Raw genomic sequence first — 19,326 nt, forward strand, 5'->3', positions numbered from 1 at the left:
GGAACTTCCACTTAACAAGAGACCTAAGTGAGCCCTAGGTGCCCTGGCAGCTGGACTTGGTCAGTCCGTCCTCAGCCTGCTTCCACCCCACTTTGCCAGGAATGTTTCAGACATGAAAGTGATGATGGAAGTTTTTACCTGCAAGCAGGTTTGCTAACTTAAAGCACATTACAGGTTTTAAACTCTGCCCCATGGATTGGTTCCAGAGGGTCAATGAATGTCCCTAAACAGAATGTGAAATGTTCCATAGATGCCTTTTCTAGGAGAAGGCCATAGTTCTATGTCTTATAAAAAGGTTAAGAACTGAGTAAATGCTTGATTTTTAATAAAAGTACATTTATCCATCATCTGTGATTATTAATAGAAAATAGGTATATTGATAAGTATAGAACTCTAGCCAGAGTGTTTGCAATTTGTAACTATATGTAAAATGTGGAAAGTGTTCTGAGTGATGGAGGTGATGTATTTTTCCTTCTCGACAGACTCCTGCCCTCTGATCACCGCATCCACTGTTTCAGGAGAGACTACATTCCAGCCGAGAGTAAAGAAGACACCGCTTAGCTTTGCATTTCGAACAAGATTAGATCAAGTCCAAAGCAAGTCAGGCTCCCTTGTAGGAGAAAAACATTTTTTTTTCTACACAATAATTTCAAAAGCTTGTTTTTATGTATCAAGATTTGTTTTTCAATAGTGAAGTCCATATTAAGAGCAGAACTTGGGACAAAACCCTAGGAGGGGAGTGAAGAGACACAAGAGTCCTGGCTGAGTCTGGAGGAGTCTGCAGGGCAAAGCTCAGGACAATGAGAAGTCTCTGATGGGTCAGAAGGGCCTGGGGTCAAGACAAAAAGGGCACAGAGTGTGGGAACCACACACTCCAGCGATGGCAGGGGCCATGGACATCTGCTAGTTCTTCTAAAACAGATGAGACCAACTGCACTTCAGGGTAGTCCATCCAGCACAGGGTGTCCAGTAACTGGGGAGAACAAGCGACATTTCAGGGGAATGCAGCATAAGGATCCAAAGCCCTTGCCCTGGGCCTGTCAGATGCAGAGGCTACAGGTGTGGGACGAGACACTCCCATGGCCCCAGTGGGGTGTCTGGTCTTTGACTTGACTTTTTGCTTTGTTTGTTTTCATGCACCAAAAGGATCAGGGCTCCAGACCAAGATACTAAAGAACAAAAAGATCTTTATGGTGCCCCTGAGTTGTTGAATGCAAATTCTGACCTCGCTTTATTTTGGCTTCTCTGGAGAAAAGGAATATGTAGTGCACACCCGTACATACTGCAGCAGTACAGGCACGCAATGGAGAGGGCAGGACACAGAACAGCTTCTTTGCCAAGGGGAAGCTCTCACCTTCCCTGAGATAGCTGAGTGTGGCTAAAAGATAATTTGGTGGTAAACAATTTATGGCTTCTGTTACTGTTTCCTCCCACGCCCATTTCTCTCATTCTGTGACCACTTACAAGTCAGTGACTTGTGTGCCTCAGCTTCCCTAGACAAACGGGGCACAGTAAGTAGGAATGGAGGCTGCTGGGGGCCTCTTGTAGAAAAGGGACACATCGAGACAGGGAGCAAACACAGCAGAGCGTGCCCTCACTCTGGCCTTGCCTCCAGGTTTAACACTGCCTCCCCTCCACCACCATCCTGAGCTTTCCCCAGCTCACACCTCTGATGGTCAACCACAGCTGCACACAGGGATTCGAACTGAGACTTCCTGGTGGAAGCATTAACAACAAAGGGGAGAATTTAGTAAATTCAGTATGGCACCCATTGCCTGATGTGCTTTAGGGTCTTTTTTTTTTTTCACTTCACAGCTGAAGAATCAGTCTGAAGTATCATTTTCAACACATTCCTAAATCATACTTCCTTTCTCAAGGCTCTACAGTTACCTCTTCCTATTGCCTCTCAAAGGAAATCCAAATTTCTTGGGCGGGCGTTCAAGGGCATCATCCATCACCTTAAGGTCACCATTCCTTGCTGGAATACCTGCAATGTACTTCTCACTTCACATATGCCATCTAACTTAATCCATATAGAGAAGAAATATTATCCTCCCTAATTTGTAGATGAGAATCAGAGAGGTCAAGTGACATGTCCAAAGCTGCAGAGCTATCAGGCACCACAGAAACTAAACCTGTATTTGTCAAGGTTTAAAGATCAAGTTCTCTCCCCTGTTGCTTGGCCTAATCTTCATTACTGTCTGGAGTAGCTTCAAGAAAGGGGGACCTCATTCCCTAGAGAAATGTTGGTTTTCAACCTAAAATGATAGAATTAAGTCTGATTTTTGGAAAATACCACTAACTCTCCAAACAGTAACTGTGTCTTCTATTACTTTCAACTGTATAGATTTTTCTAAAAAAAAAAAAAAATCCTTACCCAAGGCTATTACTGATTTGAAAGAGAAAGAGAGAAACATTGGTGTGAGAGAGAAACATTGATCAGTTGCCTCCCGCACGCACCCTGACCAGGGAATGAACTCGTAATCTAGGTATGTGCCCTGACTGGGGACGAAATCTGCTACCTTTATTGGTGTATAGAACAATGCTCAACTAATTGAGCTGCCTGGCCAGGGCAACTGCATAGCTTTTTGATGTTCATATTCATTTCATGTGTGTATGGTGTATCTTTAACAAAGCCAAACACTTCTTTCAGGCTTGAGCCAGGTCTCTGTTTCTTTGTGTCCCTTGCAGTGTCTGTAATAGGTTAGGGAGGCAGATTGCTATGACTCTGTACCTAAGAACCACTCACAATGGGCTGTCACTCAAATTGTATAGTTTATTCCTCACAACAACCTCACAGATTAGGCAGCACAGGTACATCTGCCATTTTAGGTTTGGGGCAAATGTGGCCAAGGAAGCTTAACTGCGAAGACTTAAGTGGCAGTGAAGGGGAAACTCAGTGCTTGGGACCGTCATATTCTGGCACACTGCTGGTATGGCTGACTTCCTGAGCCATCCATCAGGGCTTCTGCCCAGCATTTGTTTACTTGCTCGCTGCTTTGTATTTTCAGCCGCGACTCTCCTCCTTGATTAATCTGGGCTCTGACTCACGTATAAGCCCTCCACCAAGTACCCTAGTCCCTGCTTCATCTATATCCCTCACATGGCAGTACCCACTGCCATGTACCTCATAGATGCCTAGTTAAGGGGAAGCTTGTTCACTCAATGAATAACTTGCATCACATTTCGATGATTTTCAAGAACAATCTAGGGCAGCATTTGCAAAATGTGCTTTTAGTTCACATAGTCCACAAGAAAGGTGTCCATAGTCAGATAAGTTTGGGAAATGTACAAAGGAAAGCACAGTGTACTTGAGCAATTTTATGGGCTGGGTAAAGCCCTACAGTAAAGAGATGGGTTAAACCTACTTAATCCTGGTCCTCCTCAAAAATAGACATGGCACAGGTCTGAGGAAGCTGTGTGTGCAGGTGTACACATGCTTGCTGAGGGGAAGGCAGTTTCCCCTGCAAAGCTCTGACGTGAAAAGATGTACCATGCCAGGAAAGAAGATGAAACTCATGTGAAAAAAATTAGACTGATAAAACATCAGGCCACAGGGAGGGGACCTGCGAGATGAAAACAGCGTTTGCAGTGGCTCCTCTATGCTGGCAGGCAGACAAGGCATTGCACTACGGTGACTCACGTAGAAGGCAGTGGCTGTCCATAACCACAGCTGGGAAGGGCAGTTCAGGTGAAACTCAGTGGAGCTCCACAGGTTTCTGGTGCTGGCATGGCGAGTGGGAGAACACAGGGTCCTTGAAACACCATGAGGGCCTCCTTCTACTCCCCTATGTCAGGATGTTACCAGGAGGGAAAAGGAGGGTCGGAAACCTTTTGCTTCTAAGCAGCATAAACTAGTAAAATGTGAGGTGTGTGGCTGCACAGAGCTCCCTTGTCATGTGGGGTTCAGGAAAATGAACCTCACTGCTCTCTGTAAGGTCGCCTGGGCCAGCTCAGACAGAAGGAAACAGTGACACTGGACACTGGGGATGGCCAGTCCTATTACGCTGCTTCCTTTCTTTGCAATTTTCATTCTGCAAATTCACTTTATTTCTAAAGGGCATGTGTCTGTATTAATCTTGGACAAATGTTAAAAGAAAACTTACTTTTATCCCAACTAAGACATTCCTTTTCAGCAGAAAGAAGTAACTTGCAGGGAGGCTAACACCTCACTTGCCACTTCTGCATTCTCTCTGCATAGAGAAGCAAGAAATTGAAAACTATATGTGGCCTCAGGCAACTTGAACTTCTAGGCCTGCTTCAGTAGAGCTCTCTCTCCTTAGCTAGGGGCCTCTAATAGTTGCTGCAAGAAATGACAAGAGCTTCCTTTCATCACCAAGGAGTTCAAGTCTTTGTAATGATCTCAGTAACATTTAGAAAGAAGTTGGTGAAAGCACCTTATAACTGTACCTCTTAGGCTAGGTTTCAGCTTCATTCATGAGGTATGAAAATAAGACTCAACTGGTCATGAATTTAACCTTCAAGGTCACAGAGAAGAAGCTGCATAGGGGGTCTTCACAGGCACCGACACTTTTTATTCACCTCTACTGACCTCCTTGGCTTTTATAACATCCCTGAAGCCCAATTATTTCTTCTAACTAATACTCCTCTGGAGTTTCTCAACAAATTACAGCATAAAGTTGACTTTGAAGAAGACCGCTTAAACTCCTTTGTTTTATCAGACTCTTGTATTTTTTTTGTTTTGTTTCAAATTATTCCCATTATTATGCCAGCTCTAGGAAGACAGGGATGTCAGATAATTGCTGTATCCTAGAGCCAAGCCCCAGGTCTGTGGCAGATGTTCCATAAATATTTGTTGAATGAATACTGAATGAGTGAGCGAGTGAATGAATGAATGAATCAAATTATAAAGAAGGAATAATAATTTAGTTTCTGGGAAAAGTCAGGGTTATATCAACCTGTGGTTTTTATAGGTTAATGTTGCTAAGAGACTTCCCCCTACATGGGGTGGAAGGTAGAGAGAAGGGGGATAGAGAGGGAGGAAGGGAGAGATAGAGAGAGAGAGAGACAGACAGACAGACAGGAGGTGAACCTTGTGGGAAAAGGAGACAGGTACAGGAGAGATGGCTCATGTCAGGATGAATGGAGAGCACCTGGAGCGAGCAGAAAGGTGCTGGGGAAGAGAGGAAGAGTGTGGGGAAATATTACTTCCCTGGGTTTCTTAGTGCCCCCTGCAAAAAGCCCAGCTTCCTGAGGGGACACTGGGGAAAATTCTGAGGGAATCTAAGGGCCACTGTATGGGCTTCAGATAGAACCATGGTGGCTTTCCAGTGTCCTACGGCAGGCACATGTGCAAATGCTGGAAACAGGCGCTGTGCCGCCCCTTAGGTGTGCCCCTCTCGCTGCCACGCTTTGCATAAGTAGCTTTGGTTTTATTTCAGAGCCTCCTAAGAAATTTGGATCCCAAAGTGATATACAGGGTTGTTAGGTAAAAACTAAATCCCACCATGCATGATAATGTCAACTGTTTCTACACTCAAGAAGAAACTGTGTTTTGACTCCTCTAGAACTCAAAATTGACCCTTACAGAGCCACAGACTTGAGAAATTTGCTCTCAATGCTCACCCAAGAACCTACCATGCTCTGAAATACTATTTAATTTTCTCTTTTCCCCTTTAAAGTAGAAAAAACAATGTTTTTATTGGTACTTTGTAATGTTTTTATATGAGGCATCTAAATCTCCCACATAGCTACTCATGTAGCTATAAAAGGTTTCATTGTTATTTGTAGGTTGATGCTAATTTTTCTTTTTTTTATATTTTCACAAAGAAAACACAGTTAAGAAGGTTTTATTAATACTTATGGCTCTTGTTCTTCTAATCCATGATAAACTGCAAAAATGTAAGGTCTTACCATGTCTCATCCATAAAACTCTCCCATGATTTATGGGCGGCCACACTGTGCAGACAGTAAACTGCCATAGTGGTTACTGCCTTGCTGACCCTTAGGGAGACCTGATCCATAGGGGTGTTTCCAGTCAGTGATATTTATAGCATATCTGGAAATTTCTGGAAATCAAGATGGAGATTTTTGGACAATGAAAGATGAAATTTCTGTGCTTCCAAGGAAGCTCTGTCGTAAAGAGAACTGAGGAGGGGAGAAAGAAGGGAAAATGCTGACCCCACACAAACCCTGATGGGCTGCCAGAGGTGGTGGCCTTAGGGTTTTGGCTATTACAGCCCAACGGTGGGGGTGGGGTGGGGTCAGAAGCAGAGTACCTGACAGACAGACTCAGTCAGCTCCTGGGGCTCAGGGCCAGGGCAGGTCTTACCTCAGGGCTGGAGCAGTGGGCCGGCTTGCTGCCTTCACTCTCACTGGAACTGCTCTCGGTCTCAGAGTCAGATCCCGAGCTGCTCTCCGAGTCACTGGACGAACTGCTGCCGCTGCTGCTGCTGCCGCTGCTGCTGCCCTTGCTGGAAGGCACCGAGGCTCTGCAGCCGGCCTGCTGGACAGAGGCACTGCCAGCCCACAGGGCCGGGAGGAAAGGGGAGGAAAGCCAAGTAAGCAAACACAAAACACCACTGAGCAAGCTGTCATCCCACCAAAAGAGAGGGAAGACACAGACCACACATCTGTCCACCATCACTTGGCACTTGAAGAGTAATCAAGGTCAAAGGCATCCTAATGCTTAAAACAACATTACATATACGTAAATAAGACTAGGGCTAAAAGCTGGTGCCCCTTGGTAGTTGGGCATGTTATTTGTGTGGCCATTTTAGAAAGGAAGGCTATGTAATTCCAGAATGACTGTGTCTCTCTACTGCTGCTGCTGTTTCTGGGAACGCCTTTTCAAATGCACCCCCAAATCTAATCATCTACAAAAATGCAAGGATATCCAAAATGCTTGAAATGTTTTGTAAACACTGAGAATGTCTTTTGCTTTATTTTAGGACATGGGCTGTGAAGAAGGGGACAGTGTTCTGCTCTACACTCTCACGGGCTACTGGAAGGTTCCATGGCCATGGGACCAGCAATTATATAGCCCTGCTCTCCGCTTCCTCCTGCCCACAGATCGAGTTCAGTCATCTTTACAGGAGCTGGCTTTTGCTGAATAAACAGTAATTTCCCTTTGAGTCCTTTATTTAAGAACTGGAGACCCATCACTTACATGTTTTTATATATTCCCAGATTTTAAAATGCAATCCTAGTAGATTGGCTAGCTTATAGCAATAACATTTCAAATTATCTTTTATGTTCACATTCATGCTGAAATTTGCTGGGAAGCTTTATACTCAAATTACACACTCAAAAAGAACAGGAAAAATTGGCATTTTTCTAATGGTAATTAATTAACCACAAAAATTCAAATAGCAGACAGCCATCCAAAGAGTGTTTGAGCCAAGAAGAAAGTTTTGGTACTTGCATAATATTCAACATCTTCAAAGTCTGCATTAATTGGAAAACATCTAAATCTGTTCTTTTGAGATGATATTCTAAACCCAGAAATGCAGTGATCACTTTTTTATGTTGAGTGTGAAAATATTTGCTTGCTTCTTCCAACTGTGAACACTGCTTCAATAGGACTGAACACTAGGGAAGGCCAGGGGCCAGAAAGCTTGTCAGGTTTAGGGTCTTAAGTGCAGTTCAGCCTGGACAAGGTAAAGCACCCTTTCCACTGGCCCCTTAAATCTCTGACAAATGCTCTTCCTAAGGACAGAATCTTAGTGTGGGAGCATTGAGGGGGTGCTGAGGGGTTAATACTCATTGGAAACTAGCTCCTAGAAGTATGACAAGACAAAAAACTGTCTTGCAGGATATCTGAAAATAAAAGCACCTTTTGAACTGAAGGGTTAGGGAAAGAGAGAACTGGAACATAAGCTTCCCCAGTAGTTTTTATTTCTTCCACCAACATCACAATCCACACCTATGGTCTGACAAAATTCTTCAACATTGGATGACATCTGCCTATTTATGCCTTGCCTGAGCTGCAGTGATTTCTTTCAAAGCCTTTCATTTGAGTCTGGTGTTGAGTGAGAAGTCCTGGCTCTTTAGACAGAAGAGGGGAGGGAAGGTTAGTGATCAAAGGCCTGTAATATTGCTTTCTTCCCTTATGAACTAAAATCCACCTTTTCTGTGGACAAAGTTGAGATGGCTACTATCAACACAGCCATTTAAAAACAACAAAAAAGGATTATTGGGCTCTGACCAAACACAAACACCTGTAATGCATGTTAACAGTTTGTCAGGAGGCCCCAAAACACTGGGGGGGAAAGAAAACTCCAGAATACAAACACCTCCCCCCATTAATAAAACCAAACCAAAATCAGAAAACCCTCAAAAGCAAAGCAACACGTGATGGAGGAAAGACATACGTCCCCCTGTCACTCTTTAGATGACATTTGCTGAAGACTGGGAAACTGAGATGAACAAAGAGCATTTTGATTGGTTTTATATGCTGGTACATTCTACCTGCTTTAATTCAAACAACAAAGAGCATGTGGTGTGGCACTGTGTGTGCCTGGGCGGCATGTGTGCTGCAGAAGCAGCGAAGTGTCTGGAGTTCCCTGGAGCTTGCACCGCAAAGCAACTGACTGTCTTTTGAAAAGCAGCACTTTGATTTCTGGGGAAACGTCCATTAAACAGTTACCGGGCTGCCTTCCCTTTATGACTGCTGTTCTACAGGCATGAGACACACTCACCCAAGGAGAAGGGATCTCTGATCTGAATTAGACTGGCAGAAAACCCTTATACTTTTATGTTTTGCCTCCTTAAATTAGGAAACTCACTTAAAAAGACAGTTTTACTGGCATAACTATTACTTGTTTTTAAAACAGTTCAGAGATCCTAGTATTTAGGGTCTTCATGCTTTGCTTTCAGGGCTGTAAGGATCACAACGTGTCTGGGGTCAGGATTGAATACATTTGTGCTTCAGTGGTCTGCGCAGAGAATATGTTGCCAGAAAGAATCATGCTAAGGGTGGGACCCCGAAGAGCTCTCATGTCCCAGTTCTGGGATCTAGAGAACTACCCCATCTCTGTGAAGGCTGCTGCAGGAACCAGTCTTTGTGCGGGTCCTTGGGGCTGAGTGCTCCTGTCATGAGGGCATGAAGCTGCTGTGCCTCTGCTGCAGTCGCTGTGGCAGGGATGGTGGCAGATAGAGACTAGGAAGCCAGATGGGACGGTCATCACTGCAGACTACTACTAACTAACACAAGGAGGGCTCTTTGGAGACACAGAATCAGGAAGATGGAAAAATATGTACTGGAAAGACCTTCCTGAAAGAAGACTAGGCCATATATATTTAAAATTTTACGATGCCAACTAGTTGTCATGTTTACATACAAAAAATATTTTTAAAAATTAACTTAATTAAAAATTTAATCCCCCCCCCCCCCCCGAAAGTACAGCAGGTTGGTTGACATGATGACATAGCCTTGGACAATTTTTACAAGAGCTCTGGGACCCTGTGCCACTCTAGGAGCATGTTGTTGTGGAGCATGCTGACATGGGGACATCAGTGAGACTGCAGACTCAGTCTCTGTGTCACCCAGCCTAGCATGGACACAGTGGGCGTCACATGTGCCTACTGAATAAAAAAAAAATCAACAGGAAAAAATTCACCACAAAATTCAATTAAAAGTAAAAAAATCCATCACTGGTTTAGTAAGTTTTTTTTAAAGCATTTAACCTTTCAAAAAGGTCACAATTTCTCTTTTCCAATAAAAAATATTTAAGAGCATTTCAGCACCTCTTGTGCTCTTCCAGTTTTAACATTTTTTTCTTTCAGAGACCATTTCTTTTTTTTTTAAAGGGAACTGTTTTTTTTTTAAAGATTTTATTTATTTATTTTTAGAGAGGGAAGGGAGGGAGAAAGAGAGAGAGAGAGAAACATCAATGTGTGGTTGCTGGGGGCTGTGGCCTGCAACCCAGGCATGTAACCTGACTGGGAATCGAACCTGTGATGCTTTGGTTCGCAGCCTGTGCTCAATCCACTGAGCTACACCAGCCAGGCCAGAGATCATTTCTTTAAATGCACTCTAAATTCATATGCTATGATGTAAACTCAGTTCTCTCTTGGTGATTTATTTAATTTTTATATTTTGATTTTATGAAATATCTTGCTGTTTTTTGTTTTTGTTTTTTGAGGGTCCTGGCTTTGTTCTAAGTGACCTGCTTGCTATGTACCTTCCTTTGGCTGTCGTGACACATTCCTTACAGAATCTGGCCTGGGCTAAGTCTGAACACAGACAGTAAAAGAAAAGACCTGGAAACTAAATAACAAATCCTGGATCTCACAGTCAAGGGTGTTCCTCCTGCCAAGTGAATTGTGGGGCCTGGATAAATATCTGCAGTTGTCCATAAGCTTTCAACCAACAAGTAACCAGGGGGCAGGGGCTCTGCCTGGTTGGCACTGTGTGGATGCTATGATGCCCAGCATGGTGTCTTGCACCCTGTAGGCACCCACATCTTGGCTGAATAGTAATATTACAGAAGAGGCTATAGCACTTCCTTACTCAACACTCAGTATGAACTCAGCAAATGCTTGCCAAACTGTAATCAGTCCTCTAGCAACAGTATTTCTGCATTGAAAGCATCTTTATTGATAGTAATTGATCTAAAACGATAACATTATGAGAAATGAAAATGGTAAAAAACTGGCACAAGAGGACTCACATTGCTAGAATTATCTTCCAAAAAAACCAAAACTGAAAGGACCACTGGACCTGCATTAAAATATTTTTCTCCTGCATTATCACCAGGAACAATTCTTCTGTTAAAACATGGCATCTGAAGCCCTTAATGGTCTGGTCTCAATCAGATCTCCAGCTTCATTTCAATGAGTCCATCCCTAAACCTCAGCCATAATAATTTCTCATCATTTGAGCAATCTGTGTTTATAGCTGGGTGCCTTTGCACGTGCCATTTTCTGGTTCTCTCCTACTCACGCCCTAGGACTGAGTTATGAAGCTACCCTACTGTGTAAAGTTTTCCTGAATTTCCCTAGGCATAATGGGTGTTTCCTCCCCTGAACCCCTACAGCACACTGCCCATTTCCTTATTGCAGCCCTTACCATATTAAGGATAGGAACTATCTAAATTATTCTTGTATCCCCAAAGCTAGTAAGTGGTCTGACATAAACAGATTCTCAACTAATACTGACTTAATGAAATAATGATTCTTGATGCAGTGTGTAAAACTGATTCTTGATATAATGTATTTTATTATACTTTCAAATAGCCCCTGAGATATTCATATATACACATATTTATTTTTTTCTGTTGCTTTGGGGCTGCCTAGGATTTCATAAAACTGATATCTTTAGAAAGCTACCATCTGTATTACAGGTTACAAATCGAAAACCTACAGGGGCCGGGCAAGTAGTATAAATGAATAAGTGTCCAGGTGTAAGGAAAACAAATGTGTGACATATGATGATATAAATGAGAGTAAACCCTTAGCTCCCTGGCAGGGAAGGTGTCAAACTGGAGAGCCCAGTGTGGTCTAAAGCTGCTCCCTGTGCCAGCATATCTGTGCTAGGTGGAAATGAGAGACCCGTGTTACCAAGTCTTTTGATCTTTCAGGAAAAGCCCCAAATCCTGATGTTTATATCAAATCTCCTGATTTTAAATGCTAGTAACTAATCTGAAAAGTTCCAACAATGAAAAGTTCCACTTTATTTTAGCAATAAAACACATCTGTAGGTCAGGTGAGGCCTGTGGAGGACCAGCTGGAGACCCCTGATCTGTGCCCTATTTATTGCACATTCTGAATGCCTCAGGTGGTTCCATGTAAAAGCTACAAACAAAGAAGACCACAACCAGGAGTTTTAGCTCTCTCAGGGATTTAGATTAGTGGGAACAATAAGAGATTAATGAAATATCACTCTCTCAGTCCAGTTACTTAAAAGTTTTCATCTCTCACTCAGTTTCTCTCATGGCCACATCTTATATAACTACAGTATTATATCGAAATCAGAAAACTGACAATGGGACAATATGTGTATAGTCCTATGTCATTTTATCACATGGAGATCCATGGAGCTGGCACCACAGTCCACACACAGAACTGTCCATCACCACAAGGATCTCCTTCTTGCTACTCCTTGAGAGTCACACCTACCTCTCATTGCTGGCAACTATTAATCTGTTTTCCATTTCTAAAATTTTGTCATTTTAAGAATGTTAAATAAATGGTATCATACACAGTACATTCTTTTTATGTGAGATTTATTGAGAAATAACTTAAATATCATAGTATACATCCATTTGAGATGGGCTATTTTCTTTCACTTGGCATAATGCCCAGATCTGTCAAAGTGTTGACTATATCCATAGCTTGTTATTTTTTTACTGATTCTATGGATCCACTCATTATTACCATTCAACCATCCAGGAACATTCTGGTTGTTTCCAGTTTTTGGCTATTACAAATAACTCTGCTATGAGTATCTGTATATAGGTTTTTGTGTGCATGTACAAATTCATTCTCTGAACAAATGCCAAAGAGTGTAATTGCTGGGTAAGATTTTAAAGAAACTGCCAAACTGTTTTTTTTTATAGTACTTGGTTGAATATTTTCCAGCTATGTTGTTTGATACATACAAATTTAAGACTGCTATGTCTTCTTGCTGACTGGACTCTTTTACCAGTACATCAGGTCCTAGTATGTCCCTGGTACTTTTCTGTGCTCTGAAGTCTGCATTTTCTGGTAGTAATATAGTCATTCTGGCCTTTTAATTAATGTTTTCATAGTATATATTTTCCATTCTTTTACTTTCAACCTATTGTATTATTATATTTAAAAAGAGTTTCTTGGAGAGTGATTCTCCAAGATGGTGGTGTAGGTAAACACACCTCACCTCCTTGCACAACCACATTAAAATTACAGCTAAACTACAGAATATCTATCACTCAGAACCATCAGAAACTGAGTTGAATAGAAGTCCTACAACTAAGGAATTAAAGAAGAAACTACACCCATTCAGATTGGTAGGAAGGGAAGAGACACAGACACAAGGAACAGGCTGGTCCCACACCCGTGTATGGAAGATGAAAACCAGGAGGAATATCTCGGAAGTGAGGTCCACACCAGGGCCCCCAGCCCAGGGTTCCAGAGTCAGGGAGGTAAGTTCCCATAACTACTGGCTGTAAAAACCAGTGGAAATTGATTTGGTAGAAGAAACTGCTGGATTCCCAAGCAGTTCTTCTTAAAAGGCCCACATGCAGACTTATTCAGACTCACTCCCTCTGAGCTCTGGCACTGGGGCAGCAGCTTGAAAAGCACCAGTGGCATACAGGGAGGAACTAAAGTGTCTGGCACCAGGGCAAGAGCTGTGGACAGCTTTTTCCCAGACAGAACTGCTGGCAGTAACCATTGTTCCTTTTCTGAGCCCTACCCCACAGCCACAGAGTGAAGAACACGATGTCTGAGATTCCATCAACCTGGCTCACATTATTTGCCTCACCCTGAGGCTCCGCACCACCCAACTTATAAGCCTACCCAAGCTGTTAACAGTGGATTTTCCACACACATGGCTTGTCTTGGCTCATGCTTCAGATCTTACTAAATCCTCTCAAAAAAAAAAGCAGCAGCTGGCCTCAGATAACCCCTGTACCTCTTTCAAAGAGGCCTCAGGCCCAGCACTAGCAGCAGCTGGCCCTGGTTCACAGCCTGGCCATACTCAGGCACCTCTGAGCCCAGCACAAGTAGCAGCCACTTGCAGACCACTTTATAGCTTATGCCAACTGGCCACAGACAGAACACAGGTGGTGGCTGACCTTGGCCTACACCTCCTGGGAACCCCAGAGCCTGCAAAACTAGTGGACAGCTACAGACCATGTCAGAATACCACTACCCAACCACCTCCATAAGCAACACACTCACACAGTAGATTCAGGGGACACCAGAGCCCTGTGGAGTGGGTCCCAGCACAGCTGATCCTCCACAGAGGATGGAGGTTGGTGGACAGTGGTCATAGCCAGTCCTTGCAGTTGACTGGCTTGGGTAAGTCTCTCCCACTGACCTGGCAACAGCAATCAAGGCTCAACTAACAGGAATGTGTACTCAGCCCTCATGGAAGGCAAACTTTGAGTACCCAGCTTGGGTGATAAGGGAGGCTATGACACTTGACTCTACATGATACCTACTATATTAGGCCATGTTACCAAGACAAGGAGTCATCACAGGTCTACTTAATACACAGAAACAAATACATGGAGGCTTCCAAAATGAGGGGACAAAGATTCATGGCCCAAATGAATGAACAGATTAAAACTCTAGTAAAAGAACTAAACAAAACGGAAATAAGCAATCTATCAGATGCAGAAAATACTGGTTATAAGGATGCTCAAGGAACTCAGAGAGGACCTAAACAGCATAAAAAAGACCCAGTCGGAAATGAAGTATACACTAACTGAAATAAAGAACAATTAACAGGGAATCAACAGTACAGTGGATGAAGCTGAGAATCAAATCAACTACTTGGAACATAAGGAAGCAAAAAAACACAACCAATCAAAGCAGCAAGAAGAAAAAGGAATCCAAAAATATGAGGATAGTGTAAGGATCCTCTGGGACAACTTCAAGCATACCAACATTCACATCATAGGGGTGCTAGAGGGAGAAGAAAAAGAGCAAGATTTGGAAATTTACTTGAAAAAATAATGAAACAATACTTCCCTAGTATGGTGAAGGAAACAGACACACAAGTCCTGGAAACAAAGTCCCAAACAAGATGAAGGCAAAACAGGCCCACACCAAGACACACCATAATTAAAAACGCCAAAGGTTAAAGATAAAGAGAGAATCTTAAAAGCAGCAAGAGAAAAAGAGTGAGTTACCAACAAGGGAGTTCCCATAAGACTGTCAGCTGATTTCTCAAAAAAAAAAAAAATCCCCCCAAACAAAAAAACAACAAAAAACAAAACTACAAAAAATAAAACTTGCAGGCTAGCAGGGATTGGCAAGAAATATTCGAAGTGATGAAAAGCAAGGGCCACAACCAAGATTACTCTATCCAGCAAAGCTATCATTAAGAATGGAAGGGCACATAAAGAGCTTCCCAAATAAGAAAAAATTAAAGGAGTCCATCATCACCAAATCATTACTACATGAAATGTTAAAGGACCTTACTTAAGAAAAAGAAGATGAAAACTATGGACAATAAAATGGCAACAAATACATATCTATCAACAATTAAATCTAACGAACTAAGCAAACAAGTAGAACAGAAATAGAAGCAGAGATACAGAGAACATTTTTTAAAAAATTGTTGTGCAAGTACAGTTGTCTCCATTTTCCTGCCACCACTTTCCCCCTCTCCACCCACCCCACCTCCCACCTTCAATCCTGTCCCTCCTTTGATTTTGTGCATGGGTCCCTTATACATGTTCCTTGATGACCCTTCACCTTCTATCCCCCGTTATCACCCTCCCCCATCCTCTCTAGTTACTAACAATTTGTTCTTTATTTCAGTGTCTCTGGTTATATGTTGCTTGCTTGTTTGTTTTGTTGATTAGGTACCACTTATAGGTGAGATCATATGACATTTGTCTTTTACTGACTGGCTTATATCACTTAGCATAATGCTCTTCCAGTTCCACTTATGCTGTCATGAAGGGTAGTAGCTCCTTCTTTCTTTCTGCTGCGTAGTATTCCATTGTATAAATGTACCATAGTTTTTTGATCCACTCATTTAACTGATGGCCACTTAGTTGCTTTCAGCACTTTGGTATTGTAAATTGTGCTGCTGTGAACATTGGGGTGCCTAAGTTCTTCTGAATTGGTATTTCAGGGTTCTTAGGGTATAATACCAGCTGTGGAACTGCCGGGTCAGAAGGCAGTTCCACTTTTAGTTTTTTGAAGAAATTCCATTCTGTTTCCCACAGGGGCTGCACCAGTCTACATTCTCACCAACAGTGTACTAGAGTTCTTTTTTATCCACGACCTCACCAGCACTTGTTGTTTATTGATTTGTTTATGATGGCCATTCTGACCCATGGAAAGTGGTATCTCATTGTAGCTTTAACTTGCATCTCTCCAGTGGCTGGTGATACTGAGAATCCTTTCATATGACTTTGGGCCTTCTGTATGTTCTCCTTGGAGAAGTGTCTGTTTAGGTCCTTTTCCCATTTTTTAACTGGGTTGTTTACCTGGAGTGGAGTTGTATGAGTTCTTTACACATTTTGGAGATCAAATCCTTGTCAAAGGTATCATTGGTAAATATATTTTCCCATACAGTTAGTTCCTTTTTCATTTTGCTGATGTTTTCTTTAGCTATGCAGAAGCCTTTTATTTATTTTTTAAAATATACTTTATTGATTATGCTATCACAGTTGTCCCACCTACCCCCCCCCCCCATTTCCCTCTCTCCTGCCCTACCCATCCTACCCACATCGCCTCCCTCTTTAGGTCACGTCCATGGGTCATACATATAGGTTATTTGGCTTCTATATTTCCTATAATATTTTTACCATCCCCTTGTCTATTTTCTACCTACCATTTATGCTACTTATTCCCTGTACCTTTTCTATCATTCCTCCTTTCCCTTCCCTGATGATAATCCTCCATGTGATCTCCATTTCTGTGATTGTTTCTGTTCTAGTTGTTTGCTTAGTTCGTTTTTGTTTCTCTAGGTTCGGTTGTTGATAGTTGTGAGTTTGTTTACTGTTCATAGTTTTGATCTTCTTTTTCTTAGATGACTCCCTTTAATATTTCATATAATAAGGGCTGGGTGATGATGAACTCCTTTAACTTGACCTTATCCGGGAAGCACTTTATCTGCCTTTCCATTCTAAATGATTGTTTTGCTGGACAGAGTAATCTTGGATGTAGGTCCTTGCTTTTCATGATTTCAAATACTTTTTCCCAGCTCCTTGTTGCCTGTAAGAGGTTTCTTTTGAGAAATCAGCTTATGGGAACTCCTTTGTCCAACTGTCTCCTTTCCTCTTGCTGCTTTTAAGATTCTCTCATCTTTCTTCTTGGGTAATGTAATTATGATGTGCCTTGGTGTGTGCTTCCTTGGGTCCAGCTTCTTTGGGACTCTCTGAGCTTCTTGGACTTCTTGGAAGTCTATTTCCTTTTCCATATTGGGGAAGTTCTCCTTTATAATGTTTCCATACAAGTTTTCAATTTCTTGCTCTTCCTCTTCTTCTTCTGGAACCCCTACAATTTGGAGGTTAGAACATTTAAGGTTGTCCCAGAGGTTCCAAAGCCTCTCCTCATTTTTTGAATTCTTGTTTCTTCATTCTGTTCTGGTTGAATGTTTATTTCTTCCTTTTGCTCCAAACCATTGATTTGAGTCCTGGTTTCCTTCCCGTCACTGTTAGTTCCCTGTACATTTTCCTTTATTTCACTTTTCACAGTCTTCACTTTTTCCTCTATTTTGTGACCATACTCAACCAATTCTGTGAGCATCCTGATTACCAGTGTTTTGAACTCTGCATTTGATAGGTTGGTTATCTCTTCATCTCTTTGTTGCATTTTTCTGGAGTATTGATCTGTTTTTTCATTTGGATCATTTTTTTTTTGTCTTGGTGTATCTGTTATGTAGTAAGAGGTGGGGCCTTAGGTGCTGGCCAGGATGGGGCAACCCAGGTCTCTGTGTTGTGGCACTGTATGTGGCAGAGGGGTCCAAGAGGGAACAAAGAGGCTTACTCAGTTCTTGGCTGGCTTTCAGTCACTTTCTCCGCTACCCACAAGCAAGTTGGGCCATTCTGCTCCTGATTCTTGGGTGGGTGGTTTTGTGTACATTCTAGCACCCTGTAGGTCTCTCCAACAAACTCTCCTGTAAGCTGTGAGTTTCTCCCACTACCTCAACCCTCACAGGTTTTTTTCAGTCAGGCGTTTTGAGGCCTTATTTTCCCTCACTGGAACCCTGGGTTATGTGGTCTTTCTCACTCTCCAGTTGTTCCTCCTGGTATATCTGTAGGCAAATCTGGGACCACCTGCTCTGCCAGCCTCGACCTTGCCTGCTCTGGTCCTCCAGCTGTGGCTTTGCCTCTAGTCCTCTCCACCCTGGCTATCCTTCTCAGCCCCTCCTAACGGTCTGGATGAATGTTCTTCAACTTCTTGGTTGTCAGACTTCCACACAGTTCTATTTTCTGTCACTTCTGGTTGTTTTTTTTGTTGTTGTTTTTAAATTTGTTCTTGTCCTTCTTTTGGTTGTGTGAGGAGGCACAGTGTATCTACCCATGCGTCCATCTTGGCCGGAAGTCCCAGAAGCTTTTTATTTTGATGAAGTCCCATTTGTTTATTCTTTTCTTTATGTCCCTTGTTCTAGGGAATATATTGGTAAAAATATTGCTGCATGGAATATCTGAGATTTTTTTTGCCTATGTTCTCCTCTAGGATGTTTATGGTATCACAACTTATATTTAAGTCTTTTATGCACATTGAGTTTATTTTTGTGTATGGTGTAAGTTGGTGTTTAAGTTTCATTTTTTGTATGTAGCAGTGTAGGTCTCCAACACCATGTGTTGAAGAAGAGGGTATTTTTACTCCATTTTATGCTTTTCCCCCTTTGTTGAATATTAATTGACCATAGAGACTTGGGTTTATTTATGGGCTCTCTATTCTGTTCCATTGATCTATGTGTCTGTCCTTATACCAGTACCAGACTGTTTTGATTACAGTGGCCTTGTAATGCAGTGTGGTATCAGGTATTGTGGTCCCTCCTTTGTTCTTCTTTCTCAAAATCGCTGTGGCTATTTGGGGTCATTTATGGTTCCATATAAATTTTTGAAATGTTTGTTCTATACCTGTGAAATATGTCATTGGTATTTTAATAGGGATTGTGTCGAATCTATAAATTGCTTTGGGTAGTATGGACATTTTGATGATGTTATTTTGGCAGGTGTGGGTTTCTTTTGTGGGCTTTGTGGTTTTGTTCTGGCAGCACCTGTACAGCAGCATACATGATGTGGTGGGCAAAGTGATCCTCAGTCAACCAGCTGGAGGGAAAGACCCACCAAAGAACGACCCAACAATCAAAACCAAATTACATCTAGAGAGCCAATATAAATGGCATAAAGGGCATCCTAAGAGCATGAAGTTCAGGAGATCAAGGAGAGTGCACCGATGAATCTCACTGGTCTCCTACCATGGAAGTTCGTAACACAAACTCAGGGAGTTATAAAAGATCATTTCAAGAAGCAGAAGCAAACAAGAAGAGTCTCACAAATAGTGGGAAGACAAAGAAATAGCCCCCAATCAAAAGGAAAGGAGGAATCCTCAGAAAGAATTCTAAATGAAATAGAGGCAAGTCAGCTATCAGATATTGAGTTCAAAACAATGGTTATAAGGAAGCTCAAGCGCTCAGTGAGAATTACCAAAAACTACAGGGAAGCTATGAGGAACTTACTGAAA

General features: G+C 42.3%; 1 protein-coding gene across 4 annotated transcripts in view; it reads right to left on the bottom strand.

The window, feature by feature from the left end:
- AFF3 (AF4/FMR2 family member 3) overlaps positions 1 to 19,326 on the bottom strand; it is a 544,115-nt gene that overhangs the window by 50,648 nt on the left and 474,141 nt on the right. For all 4 annotated transcript variants that reach the window (XM_045827774.1, XM_045827773.1, XM_045827776.1 and 1 more), the window contains one exon: positions 6,293 to 6,479. In XM_045827774.1, coding sequence (XP_045683730.1) covers positions 6,293 to 6,479 — 187 coding nt within the window. The remainder of the gene's footprint in view (positions 1 to 6,292; positions 6,480 to 19,326) is intronic.

The sequence above is a fragment of the Phyllostomus hastatus genome, unplaced genomic scaffold (genome assembly GCF_019186645.2).
Source record: "Phyllostomus hastatus isolate PE091 unplaced genomic scaffold, TTU_PhHast_1.1 phas_scaffold_78, whole genome shotgun sequence".
NCBI lineage: Eukaryota > Metazoa > Chordata > Mammalia > Chiroptera > Phyllostomidae > Phyllostomus > Phyllostomus hastatus.